General features: G+C 41.2%; 1 protein-coding gene across 1 annotated transcript in view; it reads right to left on the bottom strand.

Annotated features, from left to right (window-relative positions):
• The window catches only part of LOC106567515 (PDZ and LIM domain protein 4), a 77069-nt gene extending 62484 nt beyond the window's left edge, over window positions 1-14585 (bottom strand). Inside the window, exon 1 of the mRNA XM_014136837.3 lies at window positions 14248-14585. Coding sequence (XP_013992312.1) covers window positions 14248-14340 — 93 coding nt within the window. The 5' untranslated portion in view covers window positions 14341-14585. The remainder of the gene's footprint in view (window positions 1-14247) is intronic.
• Between the last annotated feature and the right edge of the window lie 7383 nt (window positions 14586-21968).

Raw genomic sequence — 21968 nt, 5'->3', positions numbered from 1 at the left:
ACTTTTTTAATCAAAAAAGTTATGGGTCAAAATGATTGAAACCCCTAAAGATTCTTATAACTAAAGTAGTCATAAGTGTCGTATTTGGTCCCATATTCCTAACACGCAATGACTACAAGCTTGTGACTCTATAAACTTGTTGGGGGCATTTCCAGTTGGTTTTGGTTGTGTTTCAGATTATTTTGTGCCCAATGGAAATGAATGGTAAAAAAATGTATTGTGTCATTTTGGAGTCACTTTTATTGTAAATAAGAACAGTATATGTTTCTAAACACGTCTACATTCATGCGGATGCTACCATGATTACGGACAATCCAGAATAAATTGTGAAAAATGTTGACTGAGAAAGGTACAGAGGGTCAAAGATCATACCCCCAAGACCTGCTAACCTCCCCTGTTATTGTAATGTTGAGAGGTCAGCATGTCTTGGGGGGTATGATCTTTGACCCTCTGCATCTACTGTGGTTTATACAGTGCCTTCGGAATTTATTCAGACTGCTTGACTTTTCCACATATTGATACGGTACAGCCTTATTCTAAAATTGATCTTTTTTTAAATCCCACTCAATCTACACACAATACCCCACAATGACAAAGAAAAAACTGTTGTTTTCTTTATTCAAATGTATAAAAAAAATAAAAATAAAAAACGGAAATATCACATTTACATAAGTATTCAGACCCTTTACTCAGTACTTTGTTGAAGCACTTTTGGCAGCGATTACAGCATTGAGTCTTCTTGGGTATGACGCTACAAGCTTGGCACACCTGTATTTGGGGAGTTTCTCCAATTCTTCTCTGCAGAGCGTCTCAAGCTCTGTCAGGTTGTATGGGGAGCGTTGCTGCAAAGCAATTTTCAGGTCTCTCCAGAGCTGTTCGATCGGGTTCATGTCCGGGTTCTGGCTGGGCCACTCAAGGACATTCAGAGACTTATCCTGAAGCCACTCCTGCATGGTCTTGGCTGTGTGCTTAGGGTCGTTGTCCTGTTGGAAGGTGAACCTTCGCCCCAGTCTGAAGACCTGAGCACTCTGGAGCAAGTTTTCATCATGGATCTCTCTGTACTTTGCTCTGTTAATCTTTCTCTCTATCCTGACTAGTCCCCCAGTCCCTGCCGCTGAAAAACATCCCCACAGCATGATGCTGCCACCACCATACTTCACCGTAGGGATGGTGCCAGGTTTCCTCCAGACGTGACGCTTGGCATTCAGGCCAAAGAGTTCAATCTTGGTTTCTTCAGACCAGAGAATCTTGTTTCTCATGGTCTGAGAGTATGAGTGACTACCGTTTGGCCACTCTACAATAAAGGCCTGATTGGTGGAGTGCTGCACAGATGGTTGTCCTTCTGGAAGGTTCTCCCATCTCCACAGAGGAACTCTAGAGCTCTGTCAGAGTGACCATCGGGTTCTTGGTCACCTCACTGACCAAGGCCCTTCTCCCCGATTGCTCAGTTTGTGGGTTGGCCATCTCTATGAGAAGTCTTGCTGGTTCCAAACGTCTTCCATTTAAGAATGATGGAAGCCACTGTGTTCTTGGGGACCTTCAATGCTGCAGACATTTTTTGGTACCATTCCCCCGAACTGTGCCTCGACACAATCCGGTCCTGGAGCTCTACAGACAATTCCTTCGACCTCATGGCTTGGTTTTTGCTCTGACATTCTCTGTCAACTGTGGGACCTTATATAGACAAAGGTCTGTGCCTTTCCAAATCAAGTGCAATCAATTGAATTTAGCACAGGTGGACTCCAATCAAGTTGTAGAAACATCTAAGGATTATCAACTGAAACAGGATGCCCTCGAGCTCAATTTCGAGTCCCATAGCAAAAGGTCTGGGTTGTTTTTTATATTGGAGTTGACTACATTAGACACTTTCATTGTGTGTTATCGTAAGCATTTCACTGCAAAGTCTACACCTGTTGTATTCAGCACACGTGACAAATAAACTTTGATTTGATTTGATATGGAGTGGATCTGATGTTATTTTAAGCACTGTAGATAAGATACTTAGGTGCTTACATTTGTCATATTTCACACATGTACAAGTGAGAATTGGAAATGTGTTTTTTGCATATCCCACTTTAAACTTCATTCCTTGACAGGAGTCACTAGAGACTCAAAGCAACAAGAGGATAGAACACATGTCAAACTTTGCTTGTTAGGGTGAGGTTGCAGAAACAATGGAATGGAGAGAGGGGTCAGAGATCAGCCATTATTGATGGCGACCCTGGAGCAATTACGGTTAAGTGCCTTGCTCAAAGGCACATCGACAGATGTTTCACCTAGGGGAATTGAACCAGCAAACCTTTTGGTTACAGGCCCAATGCTCCTAATCGCTAGGCTACCTGCCACCCTGTGATTGTCAGTGGGCACGTCCCAAATCACACCCTATTACCATAGTGCACTAGTTTTGACCAGATCCCTATGGGCCCTGATCAAAAGTAGTGCACCACATAAGGAATAGAGTGTCATTTGGGATGCCACCAGTGACATCTGCATCTGCCATGATTAAGGTCTGCCTTTTTATAGTGCCAGCAAAGCAGTTTGTGTATGGGTCTAACTGGCCTAAGGAAGATTTTCTGAGAAAGCCTTGTCTAATAATGTCTTGGTACAATAAAAATCACAAGCATGATATCAGATGATCAGCACTTGCAGTGCACAAAGTCATGGTACTGTAAACCCTTGAAAGCAACATTTTTTTTTCAAGTACGCTTAGCAAAGATGTCAATGGCCTAGAACAGCAGTTCCCAAACCTTTTATAGTCCCGTACCCCTTCAAACATTCAACCTCCAGCTGCGTACCCCCTCTAGCACCAGGGACAGCGCACTCTCAAATGTTGTTTTGTCGCCATCATTGTAAGCCTGCCACACATACACTTTACGATACATTTATTAAACATAAGAATGAGTGTGAGTTTTTTGTCACAACCCGGCTCGTGGGAAGTGACAAAGAGCTCTTATAGGACCAGGGCACAAATAACAAATAAATAATAATCAATAATGTTGCTCTTTATTTGACCATCTTACATACAAAACCTTATTTGTTCATCGATAATTGTGAATAACTCACCACAGTTTAATGAGAAGGGTGTGCTTGAAAGGATGCACATAACTCTGCAATGTTAGGTTGTATTGGAGAGAGTCTCAGTCTTAAATCATTTTCCACACACAGTCTGTATTTAGTTTTCATGCTAGTGAGGGCAGATAGGTAGAGTGCGTGGTTGCAAAGGGCATCCGTGTCTTAACAGAGCGATTTGCCAAGGCAGGATACTCAGAGCAGCCCAATCCAGAAATCTGGCAGTAGCTTCTGATTCAATTCAATTTTCACAGAACTGCTTGTTGCAATTTCAATGAGGCTCTCTTGTTCAGATATCGATAAGTGGACTGGAGGCAGGACATGAAAGAGATAACGAATCCAGTTGTTTGTGTCATCCGCTTCGGGAAAGTACCTGCGTAATTACACACAAAACTCAGTCAGGTGCTTCGCTATATCACATTTGACATTGTCCGTCATCCAGCTGTAAGGCATAGAATTCACTGGCTTGTATGTGAAGCAGTAATTGTTTCAAAACATCTCCTGCCATGTCACTGATGCGTCATGAAACAGTGTTGTTTGACGAAGACATTGTCTGTATAGTTCTTTGGCCTTTTCCTCCAGCATTGTCCCAGCCATATCCGCGGAAACAGGAAGAATTAAGTCCTCCACAATAGTATGGGGCTTGCCTGTCCTAGCCACTCGGTAGCTCACCATATAAAACGCTTCTAGCCCCTTCTTATTAATGGTATCTGTTGCTTTTATACATGTCCTACTACTCGAAAATCGTCTTAATTCTCGCTCAAAAAACGCCTGTGGCTTATTTTCGAAAATGGTATGTTTTGTTTCTAAATGTCTGCGCAAGAGTGAAGGTTTCATCGAGTTGTAAGATAGTACTTTTGCACATATAACACACTGTGCCTGAGGAAAGGCACTACTCCCAATATAAGTGAACCCCAAATCAATGTAGTTCTCATCATATTTGCACCTCTTCGATGGTCCACCGTCCCTGTCTGTTGTTTGGTGCTTTCCCAGGTAAGTGGGCAGTAGCTCTTCGGCTGCATCAGATTCACAACTGTCAGTGTCCATGCTAGCTGGGCTAACAACAAATGTAGAATTACTGATGCTAGCATTGGATGTGCTCGTGGAAGCAGAACAACTTGTGTCATCAACAGGTGCAGTACTGCTGGTATGTGTCTCTATGGACGCAGGCCTTACTTTTTTTGGTTTTTACCATTTATCCATTATCGAGCAAACGGAATGAGCAACAGCTACGTTTGGCTACATACGGACCGTTAGTGGAATTCCAGCGAGCGAGTAACGGTTAATGTGATTGGATGTTAATTATTTGACTAGGCTACCTGAATATGACATTGTGTTGTTATTTTTCTGAACAGTAGATGGTTTCATTTTATTTTTTCCAGTGAAACGAGGCTACTCAGGCAAGAAAAAAACCTCACCCAAATGTCTAGTCCCGTTGGAAAATATAAATGAACGGTTTGAAAATGTGAAGATATTCCCAGTTTGGGAATATCTGGCCTAGAACATGAAAAAGGCTACTTCAGGTGACCTTGAGTCAGTCTCCCCTCGTGAATCTAAAAATTACACCCCTGGTTGCAGTGGTAGTTAAAGAGTCTGGAGGCTTGCAGCTGAGACAACACCTGGAATCCCTCAGTAGCACCACAATCTCTGATGAAAAACAAATGTCAACGCCCGGCCCACTCCAGGACGCCACCACTGTTTACCCTGACTGACTATTGGCTACTGCCAAGTCCCCTGCTGGCCCCCTGACTCTTTCAGAACCTTAGAAATCGACCATATGACACATATTGTGAGGTAAAGTAAGGGTGTTGATGAGCTTTTAGTCAGTTATGAAAATGTGTATATATATATATATTTATATATATATTGTATTATACATTTATATTATACAGGATTAAAGCTTATTATATTGATATTATTTGACCTCCACAGAAAGCTACTGTCTTGTTAGTAGCCTCATCATAATGTGGGTGTTGAAAAAAGTACAACAGATATGCCAACATAGACAGTCTGTCCTGTGCCATGTAGCAAAATTGTAGCAGGTTTGTTTGGGAATTCTTGACAGAGCAGAATTATGTGGTAACAGTCACATTTCACAATGAAAGCATGGCAGCACGCTACACTTCATTCATTCAACACTAGGCTACTTTCCCATGCGAGAGGGCCTCACCACTTCAAATTGTATAATAAATGGAAAGTGAACAGAACACCTAATAGATACAGACTTTGTGGGTGTTTGGGCTAACAAACAGCAGCCATAACGACACAAAGTGGTGAGTCTGGCACACTTGATTAAACTTTGAAGCATGAGCTGCTGGATAGTTGCAACACAATCTCACACTCAATTCGTGCAAATATGTACAAAAAGTATTTCAGCAGATTTAGTGCATTTTTGTGTGGCTAAATTGGTGTGAAAAGACACATTTTTGTGCGACCTAATTTGTCGAAAAATACACAAATTTTTGTGCCACTTCATTCACAGAAAAATTATTTTGGGGGTGGCAATCTTCGGAACAATCTTTCGAAAGTTATTAGAGCAATGCACGATGTGCAATGGTCTTATACACTGCCTTTTTTTTGTCTCCCACGTATTTATGTAAAGAAACAAACGGGTTAACAAGCCCAATATTGTTAATCAACCAGGTTGTCACCAAAATAATTATAATATAATAGTAGCAGTTTTGTATTTTTATTCATGCCAATACTGTTTTCTCTGCTTGTTTTCAGTTAATACTTTGGGATACTGGGGCACTTGTAGTAGCCCTACATGATTTCCTTCATAACGCATTTCATTTTTCAGGGAGCCTACATTACACCATTTTCTTCAAAATGCATTTAAGACAAGTGTCACGTCCTGGCCAGCATAAGGGTTAATTGTTATTGTAGTTTGGTCAGGACGTGGCAGAGGGTATTTGGTTTATGTGGTTCGGGGTGGTGTTTTTTCTAAAAGGGCATTTGATTTATGTATTCTGGGGTTTTTGGGCACTGTTCCTTGTTTATGTAATTCTATGTTTAGTCTAGGTAATCTGTTTCTATGTTGAGTTAATTGGGGTGGACTTCCAATTGAAGGCAGCTGTGTGGTGTTGCCTTTGATTGGAAGTCCTATATTAGTTGGGTGTGTTTGTCTGTGTATTTGTGGGAGATTGTTTCTTGTTTAGCGTGAGTGAGCATAACAGGGCTGTCTGTAAATCGTGAGTTTATTTTGTTATTTTTGTATGTTCGTTTTGAGTTTATTAAAAGTTCAAAATGAACTATCTCAACTCTGCTGCATATTGGTCCTCATTTTCTGACGATGATTTCGCCATATCGTCTGACGACGAAGAAATCCCTGACAACAAGGCTCCACTTTTTAGTGTACATTACACAATTTCTTTCATAATGCATTTTATATAAGGCTATGTCGAGTTTTATGAGGGTTGCCAGATTAGAGAAAAACAAATAGATACACCACGGTCAAAAGTTAGAACACCTACTCATTCAAGGGTTTTTCTTTATTTGTACTATTTTCTACATTGTAGAATAATAGTGATGACATCAAAACTATGAAATAACCCACATAGAATCATGTAGTAACCAAAAAAGTGTTTTATATTTGACATTTTTCAAAGCAGCCACCCTTTGCCTTGATGACATATTCGCACGCTCTTGTCATTCTCTCAACCAGCTTCATGAGGTAGACACCTGGAATGATTTCAATTAACAGGTGTGCCATGTTAAAAGTACATTTTTGAGCCAATCAGTTGTGTTGTGACAAGGTAGGGGTGGTATACAGAAGGGAAGTTAGGAACCAATACACACAGGCAGTTAGGAAAGCAAAGGCTAGCTTTTTCAAACAGATATTTAGATCCTGTAGCACAAACTCAAAAAAGTTCTGGGACACTGTAATGTCCATGGAGAATAAGAGCACCTCCTCTCAGCTGCCCAATGCACTGAGGCTAGGAAACACTGTCACCACCGATAAATCCACAATAATTGAGAATATCAATAAGCATTTTTCTACGGCTGGCCATGCTTTCCACCTGGCTACCCCTACCCCGGTCAACAGCCCTGCACCCCACACAGCAACTAGCCCAAACCTCCCCCATTTCTCCTTCACCCAAATCCAGATAGCTGATGTTCTGAAAGTGCTGCAAAATCTGGACCCCTACAAATCAGCCAGGCTAGACAAACTGGACCCTCTCTTTCTAAAATTATCCACCGAAATTGTTGCAACCCCTATTACTAGACTGTTCAACCTCTCTATCATATCGTCTGAGATCCCCAAAGATTGGAAAGCTGCCGCGGTCATCCCCCTCTTCAAAGGGGAGACAGTCTAGACCCAAACTGCTACAGACCTATATCTATCCTACCCTGCCTTTCTAAGGTCTTCGAAAGCCAAATTAACAAACAGATCACCGACAATTTCGAATCCCACTGTACCTTCTCCACTATGCTATCTGGATTCCGAGCTGGTCATGGGGGCATCTCAGCCACGCTCAAGGTCCTAAATGATATCATAACCGCCATAGATAAGAGACAACACTGTGCAGCTGTTTTCATCGACCTGGCCAAGGCTTTTGATTCTGTCAACCACCACATTCTTATCGACAGACTCAACATCCTTGGTTTCTCAAATGACTGCCTTGCCTGGTTCACTAACTGCTTCTCAGACAGAGTTCAATGTGTCAAATCGGCAGGCCTGTTGTCTGGACCTCTGGCAGTCTCTATGGGGGTGCCACAGGGTCCAATTCTCGGGCCGACTCTTTTCTCTGTGTACATCAATTATGTCGCTCTTGCTGCTGGTGATTCTCTGATCCACCTCTACGGAGACGACGCCATTCTGTATACTTCTGGCCCTTCTTTGGACACTGTGTTAACAAACCTCCAAACGAGCTTCAATACCATACAACTCTCCTTCCGTGGCCTCCAACTGCTTTTAAATGCAAGTAAAGCTAAATGCATGCTCTTCAACCGATCGCTGCCCGCACCTGCCCGCCTAGCATCACTACTCTGGATGGTTCTGACTTAGAATATGTGGACAACTACAAATACCTAGGTGTCTGGTTAGACTGTAAACTCTCCCTCCAGACTCATATTAAGCATCTCCAATCCAAATTTAAATCTAGAATCGGCTTCATATTCCGCAACAAAACCTCCTTCACTCATGCTGCCAAACATACCCTCGTAAAACTGACTATCCTGCCGATCCTTGACTTCGGTGATGTCATTTACAAAATTGCCTCCAACACTCTACTCAGCAAATTGGATGCAGTCCATCACAGTGCCATCCGTTTTGTCACCAAAGCCCCATATACTACCCACCACTGCGACCTGTATGCTCTTGTTGGCTGGCCCTCGCTTCATATTCGTCGCCAAACCTACTGGCTCCAGGTCATCTATAAGTCTTGGCTAGGTAAAGTCCCGCCTTATCTCAGCTCACTGGTCAACATAGCAGCACCCACCCGTAGCACGCGCTCCAGCAGGTATATTTCACTGGTCACCCCCAATGCCAATTCCTCCTTTGACCACTTTTCCTTCCAGTTCTCTGCTGCCAATGACTGGAACGAATTGCAAAAATCACTGAAGCTAGAGACTCATATCTCCCTCCTTACATTTAAGCATCAGCTGTCAGAGCAGTTTACAGATTACTGCACCTGTACATAGCCCATCTGTAAATAGCCCATCCAACTACCTCATCCCCATACTGTTATTTTATTTTATTTTTTTGCTCCTTTGCACCCCAGTATCTCTACCTGCACATTCATCTTCTGCACATCTATCAGTCCAGTGTTTAATTGCTAAATTGTAATTATTTCGCCTCTATGGCCTATTTATTGCCTTACCTCCCTTATTTTACCTCATTTGCACATACTGTATACAGACTTTTTCTATTGTTTAATTGATTGTATGTTTTTTGTATTCCATGTGTAACTCTGTGTTGTTGTTTGTGTCCCACTGCTTTGCTTTATCTTGGCCAGGTCGCAGTTGTAAATGAGAACTTTCTCGACGGGCCTTCCTGGTTAAATAAAGGTGAAATAAATAAATAAAGAATTGCCCTGTTTGGTTAAAGACCAAGTCCATATTATGGCAAGAACAGCTCAAAAAAGCATAGAGAAATTACAGTCCATCATTATGTTAAGATATGAAGGACAGTCAATCTGGAAAATGTCAAGAACTTTGAAAGTTTCTTCAAGTGCAGTCGCAAAAACCATCAAGCGCTATGATGGAACTGTCTCTAATGAGGACCACCACAGGAAAGGAAGACCCAGAGTTACCTCTGCTGCAGAGGATAAGTTCATTAGAGTTAACTGCACCTCAGATTGCAGCCCAAATAAATGCTTCACAAAATTCAAGTAGCAGACACATCTCAACATCAACTGTTCGAGGAGACTGCATGAATCAGGATTGCTGCAAAGAAACGACTATAAAGGACACCAATATTAAGAAGAGACTTGCTTGGGCCAAGAAACACGAGCAATGGACATCAGACCGGTGGAAATGTATCCTTTGGTCTGATGAGTCCAAATTTGAGATTTTTGGTTCCAACCGCCGTATCTTTGTTATACGCAGTGTGTGTCAACGGATGATTTCCGCATGTGTATTTCCCACCGTAGAGCATGGAGGAGGGGGTGCTTTGGTGTGGGGGTGCTTTGCTGGTGACACTGTCTGTGATGTATTTAGAATTCAAGGCACACTTAACCAACATGGCTACCACAGCATTCTGCAGCGATATGCCATTCCTTCTGGTTTGGGCCTAGTGGGACTATAATTTGTTTTCAACAGGACAATGACCCAACATACCTCCAGGCTGTGTAAGGGCTATTTGACCAAGAAAGAAAGTGATGGAGCGCTGCATCAGATGACCTGGCCTCCACAATCCCCCGACCTCAACCAAATTGAGATGGTTTGGGATGAGTCGGGCCGCAGAGTGAAGGAAAAGCAGCCAACAAGTGCTCAGCATATTTGGGAAGCTGGTTGAGGGAATGCCAAGAGTGTGCAAAGCTGTCATCAAGGCAAAGTGTGGCTATTTGAAGAATCTCTTTGCTTACTACATGATTCCATATGTGTTACTTCATAGTTTTGATGTCTTCACTATTATTCTACAATGTAGAAAATAGTCAAAATAAATTAAAACCTGGAATGAGTAGGTGTGTCCAAACTTTTGACTGGTACTGTAAATATTATGTATTTTCACTGAAGAAAGGAATAATTAATATACACATTACTGTAAATAAATGGAACCTACTTGTTATACAATGGAAATGGCTATCGGTAAATAAATGGAAGCCATTTACTATGGGTTTCACAGCCCTATAATAATAATAATGATATCACTTTAAAAAAGGTTTATTTACAATGTATGGGTTATAAGATGTTGGGATTAGTGGCATAGAAGAGTCTGAAATGAATGAAATACCCTCACCCTAAGCTATGTTCAATGTCAGCAGCAATTTCCAGTGAGAAATGCTCAGTCTGAAGCTTGGGTTTTGTTTTATTTAACCAGGCAAGTCAGTTAAGAACAAATTCTTATTTACAATGCCGGCCTAGGAACAATGGGTTAACTGCCTTGTTCAGAGGCAGAACGACAGATTTTTACCTTGTCAGCTCAGGGATTCGATCCACCAACATTTCGGTTACTGGCCAAAGGCAGTGTAGAACACCATTGCCCAAAATGCGTTGCTCCAATAACTTTCAAAAGATTGTTCCGAAGTTTGCCCCTTAATAAATGTTTTCCTATGAATGAAGTCACACATAAATGTGTGTATTTTTCTATGAATTAAGTCACACAAAAATGTGTGTATTTTCCTACGAATTAAGTCACACAAAACGCACAAGAATGCACAAAATCTGCTGAAATACTTTTTGTACATATTTGTAAGAATTTAGTGTGAGATTGTGTTGCAACCACAAGTGTCACTGTGCACACACACCACACACACACACACACACACACACACACACACACACACACACACACACACACACACACACACACACACACACACCACACCCCCCCCCCCCCCCCCCCCGTTTCCGCCTGGCAACTTCAGACTACAGGCGTACACTATTAAAACGGACATGATACATGATGAGCACATCCAAATGAAGAAACTCTCCTGGCACTGTCCCTGACCGTGAAGAGACCTGGGACTGAGCCCCTGTCAGTCTGCCCTCCAGATTCGCTGCAAAGTTCTGCTGCGTAGCCTCGGCAAATACCTTGCATAGCCTACAGTATCTTAAAAAGTCTAACAGCTAGGTCTATATGACGAGAGGGACGTTCAGAAAAGAGGGGAACAAAACGTCTGTGTGTAAAAGAAACTACGGACCTTATCCATGGTTCTTTATTAACAGTATCCCCCCCTGGCAAGTATCCTTCTAACGACTGTAGGTTGATTATCTTGTGACCCTGGAGACCAGGAGCTATGAGTGTGCATATGTCCGATGTCCAGCTGCCCTCCAAATTTTCTACGACACTGCTATTTTGCAGCCCATTATAAACCAAGACTAAACCTACAGCCGTCCACTAGATTGAGTACCCATAACCTGTAGACTAACAGTAGGTTAAAGTGGGCAAGTGAAAGTAAATTAGACTATAGCATATCGGCCTTATAGGCCTATCCAACAGCTGCGAGAGGAGTGAAGCAAGGATTTTAAGTGTCTGTGGAAGGAGAGGCAACTCAAGGATCACTCCTACAAAAGCAGCATATAGGCGCTGTTTAAATATATTCATGGGTGGATTCTCCCATTCTTGAAATAATCATTGATCTAAATATACAGTATATATAAGATAAATGGTGATCAATGATCATAGTCTATAGACATAATCACTGATCCGACATGACTTGGTTGGTAGCCTAGCGTAAAATCTCCTTTCACACATCTATTGGTGATGTCTTCAAGGATGGGAGGAATGAAGGATGCACCGGTTATCTCAAAACAGGGGCATAGTCTCCATTATAGGCTTGCATTTGTCTCAGCTATACCGCAAACTTAGGCTACTTGATCATCGTATAGAGGCTAGTGTCAACTCTAGACCTATAACAGGCTATAATAATGGACCGTAAAATTGCTGTCTCAGACGTGGCTATGCAGGCTGCAAGGTGTCTTCCATCACAATGGTTCGGGGGTAGCCCGAGAGCCAGACAGGGACTCACAATTCTTCTCGATGCAATCTGTTCATTCGGCTACATTCACAAGATAATAAACCTAGGCCTATGAGGCTACTTCACTGGAAATGTGCATAAAACACCATGCCATTTTGCACAGATTTGTAAATTAACCTTCCGTTTCAACATAATAGGCTAGGCCTAGCTGTTAGACTCTCTATGCAAAGTGTTGGCATAGGCACAGGGGATTAAGGATAACGTTGTAGCGAATTTGAAGGGCAGCCTGCAGGGACTGATGCACACAACTCCATGTGTTCCCAGTCAGTGACAGTAAGAAGAGAGTAAACTCCATTTGGTGGCCTGACAACGCACCATGGCCGTTAGAATGGTATAGCATTACTTTGGGGATATCTGGTGTGTGTGTGTGTGTGTGTAACTTCACCTAAAAGGACCACATTAATTTACCACTTTATTGTATAGTGTAGGCAAGACTAATCTCTCCCCAAATTGAAGTGGTAGCGTCCAAATGAACCACAAACTTAGAAAGCACCCGTTTCCCCAGCCACACCAATATAAAAAAATATATTTCACAAATGAATCAAAATAAATTAGAAAACGATTAAAATCTCAATTTTACAGTGTAGAAAAATGTGAATTTTAAAACAGTTTTCTATTATTCAATTTAAACAAGTAGATCAGAAAATGGAGAACTTGAGAAATGTAATCTAATATTCTATTATTCAATTTGAAGGAGGGCATTAGATCATTAGACTGGTAAGCATTACATGGATCCCCATCTGTATACATTTTGGTATTATTCCATGGCAAATAGCCATCTGAATTCACAATTAGGGTAGTAGACGGTAACTAGCCCCTGGGGTAACTTCCCCCCTGTAATTCATATAAAGACCATAGGATGTCCCCAAATTACTGTTCTTGCTTAACAAAAAATGTCCTCTGTGTCATCACAACTTTTTGAGATATTTCAACAAAACAATTTTGTGATAAGTTGATCAAATTTTTTGTAGATATATTCCAATAAGGTTAGATTTATAATTTGTTTTTAATATACAAGAAGGAAAGCCTTAAGATCCCCCCCCCCCCCCCAACTAGCCCCTGTTTCTACCTGTCATTTAGAAAATGACTAGCCCATTTGCGCTAGTTTATGCTAACTTGCTAGCTAGCAACTTCACTAGCAGTAAATGCTAGCCAGCTAGCTAGTTAGCATAATATGCTAGGAGTACTAGCTAGCAATCTTATTACCAGATCGTCTGAGGTAAAATACATAAAAAAAGGATAACACAACTTAATTTCAGTTGTAAATGTTTCCACTAGTGACTGATAGCTTTACAGTTAATGCAACTTTATAGCCTTTTAGCTATTTTACAAAGTCTTTTATGTCATATAGCTAGATAGCTACCTACATTTTTAAGAGAGAGCTTTTTAATTGACATCTCTCCCCCCATTTTCAGTCACAGGTGGGGACTGGATTAGGTGTGAGCAGTGCAGGATGTGGGCTCAGGAGTTGTGCTCCAGTTTTACTAGTGACCAGTTTTACTACTGACCTAAAGGTACAAATTACAATCGTGCAATAGCAGAGCATAAGAGTTGCCACATCAATTTTACACTGAGTTAAGTTATTGTTATTAAATATTATATTCCAATGTCATTTAATGGTATTATTTATATTCAATTCCAATGATTTACCCCGGTAGGAGATTATGGCATAGGGGTTTCACACAAGTGTGTTGAAATCCATTTAATCAGTTTTACATAGAAAATCTTTTTTTTAAAACACCCCTTTTCTAAAAACAACATATCATGAAAAAACAAAGAAAGTGTAAACTGTAGCCATTTATTTCCCTTTATAGTTTATTTGCCTAACCACATACCATTTTTTTTCAAACGTTGCTTTTTTTGTGTCAGCAATTAGACATTGTTCTTAGGTGGGGCTTGGGGCTAGTTACCCCCTAGTACCCTATGCGTTGGTGCCAAATTAGGCTACATGAAAGACATTAGACCAAACGCATTATGAGGGTAAAGCAATCCTATTTCGACATTAGAATAAATACATGGGAACACATTTACATACCCTCGAAATAGTTAACGGTGTACTGAAGTCCCTTCCACCGACCAGTCGAAAACCCCAAGGTGAGGGTCCATTCAATGTCACGGTGTGGGGCATAGCTGATCTATAAAAAATAATATCCGTAAGAACTGTGCGATAAACTGTGCGAAATAACTAGGTCCACTACCTAGGAGCTGCTTGGCAACACTGTCTGTCGCAAAACTTTCTACCCTACTTGATTCAACCTTAAAGAATGATGTCGTCTCTGACGTGTGATGGGGATTTGCGCTATGAAGACGCTTGACTGCCCGCCTCGTACAAAGTTGACTGAATGGGAGGGACGTGAGCGCAACGAAACGCTTGCCTGACGACTCACCCTGAATTTAATTCCGCTGCTTAATCGATCGTTACAAAGAAACGTCAGTTGACCGGAGTGATGTGGATGTGTAGCCAGGCAAACGCGGCTCTATGGAAACAAGTCCACTCTTTATGGGTTGAGGATGACAGACACACTAGTCTAGAAGTGCCTACTGTATTTTTTTTACTAAAGAAAAGAAAAGTAAATGATTGGGATGGCTACTATAAAACAGTTCCCAGGGTCCAGTTAGGTGTGTGTATGTGTGTGTGTGTGTGTGTGTGTGTGTGTGTGTGTGTGTGTGTGTGTGTGGGGGGGGGGGCGAGTGTGGGACAGCATTATTTGTTCAAAACACCCCCATCACCATTACTCAGACTACGGAGAGAAAATCCATTGTGGACTATAACCTACCCAGATAAAGCAACTGAACAGTAGATAGAACTGAAAAATGATCATGTCAGCAGCTGAGATTGTTTGAAAAAATTACAATGTGGATGCATTCAAAAACACACAATGTCAATTTATTATGGGATCCTCTGGTCTCTTCCCTCATTTCCCCAGGCAATTATACAGTGACTCACAGAGTATGATTTCTCTGTGTGCGTCTATGACCTCATAGACATTCCAGCATGGCTAGGCTAGCCCTGTCTCCGAACAAAACAGACATGGGAAGTGAAGATGTGTCTTAGTGTATACTGGTGAATACTATTGAGTCAGAGTGAGTCAGAGGGAAACATATCTATACCTGCCTCAGAGTAGCCTGACTGATGTAACTGATGTCTAATGATAACATTTTGAATGGTATTGGACAGTGTGTGTGTGCCTGCGTGCGTACGGACGTGTGTGCATGCTTGCGTGCGTGAGTTTGTCTGTGATCACAGTCGTTGGCAGCATTTTGCTGTTCTGTCTCTTTTCTCAATCTAATATGATTCAATGGGTTTGAAAGGTATACACACTGATTAAAAGGAATGTGATTGTCAATGAGAGCCTATCAAACCAGTGATATTTGAAGTGTCCTACATGCTAAGGAGCCATAGTACACTTGGAGGACACTGAGATGAGTCATTTGTGTTGCAAACTGGAGCTGTTCAGCTCTATCGCAATGCCAGTGTCTGGAGAATGACTTAATCTCTGTCAATGCAAGTGTTGAACAAACTATTGGTCATCAACCCTTCTGTTTCTAAACAAGATATTTGAATTATGCCCATTCTTCCTTTTAAACACAGTCGAAATGTCTCATCACCACCAGTTTAAGGCCTTGTGTATGGCCTGCAGATGTACAATAGGTAACATTTTCGCGTAAAGTAAAAAATCAAAGGTTTGTCTTTGTGTCTCACAGCTTGTTTGAGAGATTTATGTCGCCAGCGTTGCGGATGCTTCGTGGTACAGTATGAGACAGTATTACAGACAGTGGGAACAATGGTGGCACTGCAAATTCACTGTCTAAAGGTCCCATAGGGAAATTAAAACATTTATGGAAATGATGCAGTTTAATTCATGTGGTTAGAAAATGCTGAGTGGAACATTAGAAGCAGATGTAATGGTTAGACAACCACAGAGCTAAATGATCTCTAGTTAACCTCAGTTTATAGAGTAGGCCTATACAATGTGCCCATCAGCCACGACTCATCAGGAGAGGGAGTTATGGTGATAGTGACAATGAATAGGAATGTGATGATGGTAAAGATGAAAAGGAACTATTTGCAGCTTTTCCCTGCTTGCTGAGGGTCAATTTACTTTGCTAAGCATCACTGTATTTGAAGAGTTTCATTCCAAAATACTATATAACAATTTTCAGAAATATTGGTAAATTAGCTTTTATTGTTTAAAGAAATTATGAAAGATGGGTGTGTTTTTTCATTATCTAATCATGGCATGGGGTTGATCAATGACAGACATGTATTTGCTTAAAATCTATCACTTCACACTGAGAACACACTGGTTGTCACACCCTGACCTTAGAGAGCCTTTTTTTATTCTCTATTTGGTTAGGTCAGGGTGTGACTTGGGTGGGCATATCTATGTTTCTATTTCTTTGTTGGCCTAGGTATGGTTCCCAATCAGAGGCAGCTGTTTATCATTCTCTGATTGGGGATCATACTTGGGCAGCCGTTTTCCCACCGGTGTTTGTGGGTCATTTGGCTCATTTATTACAGGGAGATTGAAGACAGTGATCGTGACACTGGTTAAATCAATGTTGTTTCCACATCATTTCAACTAAATGATTAAGGACATGATTCAGGACATCAATATTATAAAGATTTCATTTACAATAATATGAAATTTGTATGTAAAACATTTACATTTTACATTTTAGTCATTTAGCAGATGCTCTTATCCAGAGTGACTTACAGTAAGTGCATTCATCTTAAGATAGCTAGGTGAGACAGTGCATTCGGAAAGTATTCAGACCCCTTAACCTTTCCACATTTTGTTACGTTACAGCCTTTTTCTAAAAAGTATTAAATAATTATTATCCCGCATCAATCTAAACACAATACCTCATAATGACAAAGCCAAAACAGGTTTTTAGAAATGTTGCTAATTTATATATATAAACAATTTTTACTTTGTCATTATGGGCAATTATGTGTAAATTGATGAGGGAAAAAAATATATTAATCAATTTTAGAATAAAGTTGTAATGTTACAACATTTGGAAAAAGTCAAGGGGTCTGAATACTGCGCTGTACCTGTCAAATATACAGTATACGGACATTCCATTCCAGCTAAAGAAAAGAGCGTTTTGTAAAAAAAAAATAATAATAATACGTTTCTAAAATCTATGAGTAAAAAATCTGAGAAGAAAAATATTTAACACACACACGTGAAGGCACCCATAAGCAATCATTTTTGAGAAAAAAACAAATGTGAAACATTATGGATATAGCATTTTGGAAATAAACTCTTCATATGTAATCAAAAAGTTGTGTTTTTCAGTCACCCATACACACACCAGGTGTTCCAGTTGAATGTTTAACGTAGCGCTTAGTTAAGGTTCCCGGAACAATAAACAGGTGTGAGTGGATCTCTGAGCATGCACATGAATATTTTATTTAATCAAATGGAAGTAAGAGCAAGGTCATGTGTCAATGTGTTTGTTTTAACCCAAGGATCAGGCATCACTGTAAACACTACACACGCACATACACACACTAGTTATACACAAACTAGTTATACATGCATAGGAAGATAGGCTACTTTAATAGTCTACTAAAGAGTTCATTTGAACCCTGTACTCTGATAACCTCTATCTTGGCTTCAGCTGCATCTCACCATATAAACTTTTAATAACACCAAGCCCTCTCATTAACTCCCGCTTGTGGATGCTTCAAATAAACCATGACCAAAACCCCTGTTAGTGATGGAGGGAGAACCATATAGACTAGACTTGGCTATGATGCAGGTTCTGGCTAACACACACACACACACATGCACGCACGCACACATATACCACCCCGGTGCTGGATTCTCGCTGCTTTGTTCTTCCCTCAAAACTATACAACTGAGTGCCACTGATGCCAGCTCTCTCCCTCGCTCGTCAACGGTGGCCATCTTGGATGAGTGGTCCAAACAGATTGTGTAGCAGCTGGTGGTCAAAGAGCTGTGGTTAATCATTTGATTAACAAACGCCACAGTAGGTCATTCATTGGATTGGGACTTTTATAATGTCCACTGACATCTCAGATAGAGGGGTGAGGAAAGGAGAGGAAATTATGTCATTATTATCTTTGCTAATCAGGTCAATTTTAGAGGTAGGTCAAACAGTAGTTTTCATAAACAAACAGATACAGTATGCATGCTGATTTAGCTTCCATTATGTGTACACATGCTTGTTAGGTAACACTTGTTTAATCCAGTGAACTTGACATTACAAATACATGATACACTGCACCAAATGGAAAATTAGGAGTAGGCCTAAGTAACATTACTGTAAACCAACAAAGTATTTTGCAATTACACCAATTAGCAGACAGTGGGATTAATTATAGTAAGCATTCTAAATCTCATAATAAGCATTAACGATCAGTGGTTGAAAATTATTAAGGCATAGCTTAAAGGCCCAATGCAGCTGTTTTTATCTCAATATCAAACCATTTCTGGGTAACAGTTAAGTACCTTACTGGGATTGTTTTCAATTAAAATTAACAAAAATAATTTGTTAGCCAAGAGCAATTTCTCAAGCAATAACTTTTCTAGGACTGTCTGGGAGTGGTGTGAGTGGGGAGGTGAAAACGGGAAACTTGCTGTTATCTGCAGAGAAGTTTGGAACTCTCCTTCTTATTGGTCTATTAACTAATTTATCGCCTGGTGATGTCACCAGGCAGGCTCAAATTCCATCCCACCAAAACATGCTGAGATTTCAGGCTGTCTATTCAAGCAGCTCTTATACTAAATCAAATCAAATCAAATTGTATTAGTCACATGCGCCGAATACAACAGGTGTAGACCTTACAGTGAAATGCTTACTTACGAGCCCCTAACCAACAGTGCAGTTTTTTTTAAATGGATAAGAAAAAGAGATAAAAGTAACAAGTAATTAAAGAGCAGCAGTAAAAAAAGGACATTATCATAATTTTCACAATTTTACAGTTTTATTCCAACCTCATAGTGTGGAAATACACAGATTATTAGGTGCACCACCCCGTTCACGAAAATGTTTCGCTCCTACAGAGAGTGAGTCACGTGGCCATGGCTTGCTATGTAAAGTAGGCAGACAGGCATCGAGGCATTCAGTTACTGTTTGATTGGATGTTAAAATGGGCAAAACGAGTGACCTAAGCGACTTTAAATGTGATATGATCATTGGTGCCAGGTGCGCCGGTTCCAGTATCTCAGAAAGTGACAGTTTCCTGGGCTTTCACACACAACAGTGTCTAGGGTTTACCGAGAATGGCACGACAAACAAAAAACATCCAGTCAGTGGCAGTCCTGTGGGCAAAAACAGCTTGTTGATGAGAGGTCAAAGGAGAATGGCAAGAGTCGTGCAAGCGGGCCACAAACACGCAAATAATGCTGCAGTACAACTGCGGTGGGCAGAATGGCATCTCGGAATGTACAACTCGTTGGTACTTGTCACAGAAGAAGAAGCGGCTCCAGTGGGCACATGATCACCAACACTGGACAATTGAGGAGTGGAAAAACATTGCCTGGTCCTAAGAATGTCGATTCCTGTTGCGTCATGCTGATGCCAGAGTCAGGATTTGGCATAAGCAGCATGAGTCCATGGCCCCATCCTACATTGTGTCAACGGTACAGTCTGGTGGCCATGATGTAATGCTGTGGGGAATGTTTTCCTGGCACACGTTAGGTCCCTTGATACCAATTGAGCAATGTTTCCATGCCCTGAATAATTCAGGCTGTTCTGGAGGCAAAGGGGGTCTGACCAAGTACTAGTTGGGTGTACCTAATAAACTGAAAACACAGAAAATCACGTTTTTGACTGCACTGGGTCTTTAAAATCTGGTGTGAACTTTTCTCATTGTATGTAAAGCAACAAACAAATTACACACATATTTAATTTGACTGTGACAGTTTAGGGGAAAGCTCTAAAGGAAGGACAGTAACCAGACAATTCATCTCGAACAAGTCCTTTCAAACCGCCAGACACAAAATGGACTCCTAAAGACCAAACAACATTATCTTTGACAAGCCGCAGTACAGAAACAGGTGTTCAGGAGCATTACAGATTATACATTACACAGGCTACAAACCAAAAGGAAGCGCTTGATGTGAATGTTTTACAGGGAATTCGTGGTTAAAGTACAATAGACGTTATTCTCTGATACATTTAAGGAAAGTAGCTGATTTCAGGAAAACGTAGTGCTGAAGTTAAAAGTGACATTGTAAGCCCTATGATTACACAGACGTATGACTAAGGAGATAAGCATGAGCAGTGTAGAAGTGGGTGGACATTTGTTGTTCTTCAGTACTCTAGTGATGCACAGGTCAGCTGTTTGTTCCAACTAGCTCTTACAGTCTCATATCAGAATTAGAAGTTGAACATCAAATTTCAAAGTGTGTAAGGTTAAGTTTAGGCATGAACTCAAAATGTTTAAGGTTAGACTTCCGGCAGTGGCGAAGCTCTAACAAGACGTGTCACGGTTTACCTGTTCATTAATAGTGAGTTGTTAGTTTAAACATCTATTGTATCGCCAAAGCAAAAGATGCCCAATATGTCAAAGCCTCAGACGAGGCATGGAAAAATGCCCCTCTCTGAAAGCCCTTCTTCGGCCTCGGCGGATGCTAGCTCGGAAGAAGCATCAACATGGTTCAGAATGGAGATGGACAAGGGTATAACAAAAATCCAAGAGACACTTTCTGAACGCCTCAGCAAAATGTATAACTGGTCGATAAACTCCACGAAGACCAGAGAGTCACAAAGGGACGAGTGACAAAGTTAGAAAAAGACCATGCTGACCACCAGGCTGCCATCCTGGATGTCCGCGAGGAAGTGGACCAAAAATACAAGAACTTGGAAGATGCCATCTCTAAACTCGAGGAGAAATTTGATTATTACGAATATTTACAATGGCGCTCGAATTTGAGACTTCAAGGTTTCCCGGAGGCCATGGAGGGAAGCGACACGATCTCCTTTCTACAGGAATGGATTCTCAAAATTCTGGATCTACCCCCTCCCGCGCACCCACTGGAGATCGAGAGGGCCCATCGCACCCTACAGAGGCGGCTGCCTGGCCATGTTGCACCCAGGGCATTTGTCATAACATTTCTACGGTACCAGGACACTGTTCGCATCCTTTCTGCTGCCCGAGCAAAGGGAGAGCTCAAGTACGGAGATGCCAGAATCATGATCTTTCCGGATCTTTCTCCCATAACGTTACTACACAAGAGGAGGATGGCTTTCTCCCCACTGAAGAGACTTCTGCGTCAGGCTGGCTTGGCATACGATCTGCGCTACCCAGCGACTTTTTGGATCAAAACCAAGAATGGTGAGCGTACATTTGACTCTGTGAAGATGGCTGAAACATACATGAGGAAAGAACTTCCTGACTTGTTCATGTCTACTACACCCTGAGGAACTGTATTTTGAACTTGGATACAGTGGGTAGAGAACTGTTAGCACATGAGGAAACAACAAAATCACTCATATGATTGACTGGTTGACTGGCTTGCTGGCTGGATGGCTGGCTAGATGGCTAGCGTGAAAATGACTGGCGAGGTAAAGTTGGATCATAGCTAATGTTGGCTGTGCTATTTAGCCAGCTCACTAAGTTTACAAGGGTGTAGCTATAGCTACTATACATCCACACTATGCCAGGCAGTTACATTTTTGCTGTATACTTTTATTTTACGCAGAGCAGTCCAGTCTGGTTTGGTTAAATAGTTATGTGGCTTTTGACTGGGTTTCAAGCCTAACTATGTTGTTTAA

This window comes from Salmo salar, chromosome 13, assembly GCF_965601325.2.
Source record: "Salmo salar chromosome 13, fSalSal1, whole genome shotgun sequence".
NCBI lineage: Eukaryota > Metazoa > Chordata > Actinopteri > Salmoniformes > Salmonidae > Salmo > Salmo salar.
Note: the sequence above shows the minus strand (reverse complement) of the source record. Positions and strands in the feature narration are given on the sequence as shown.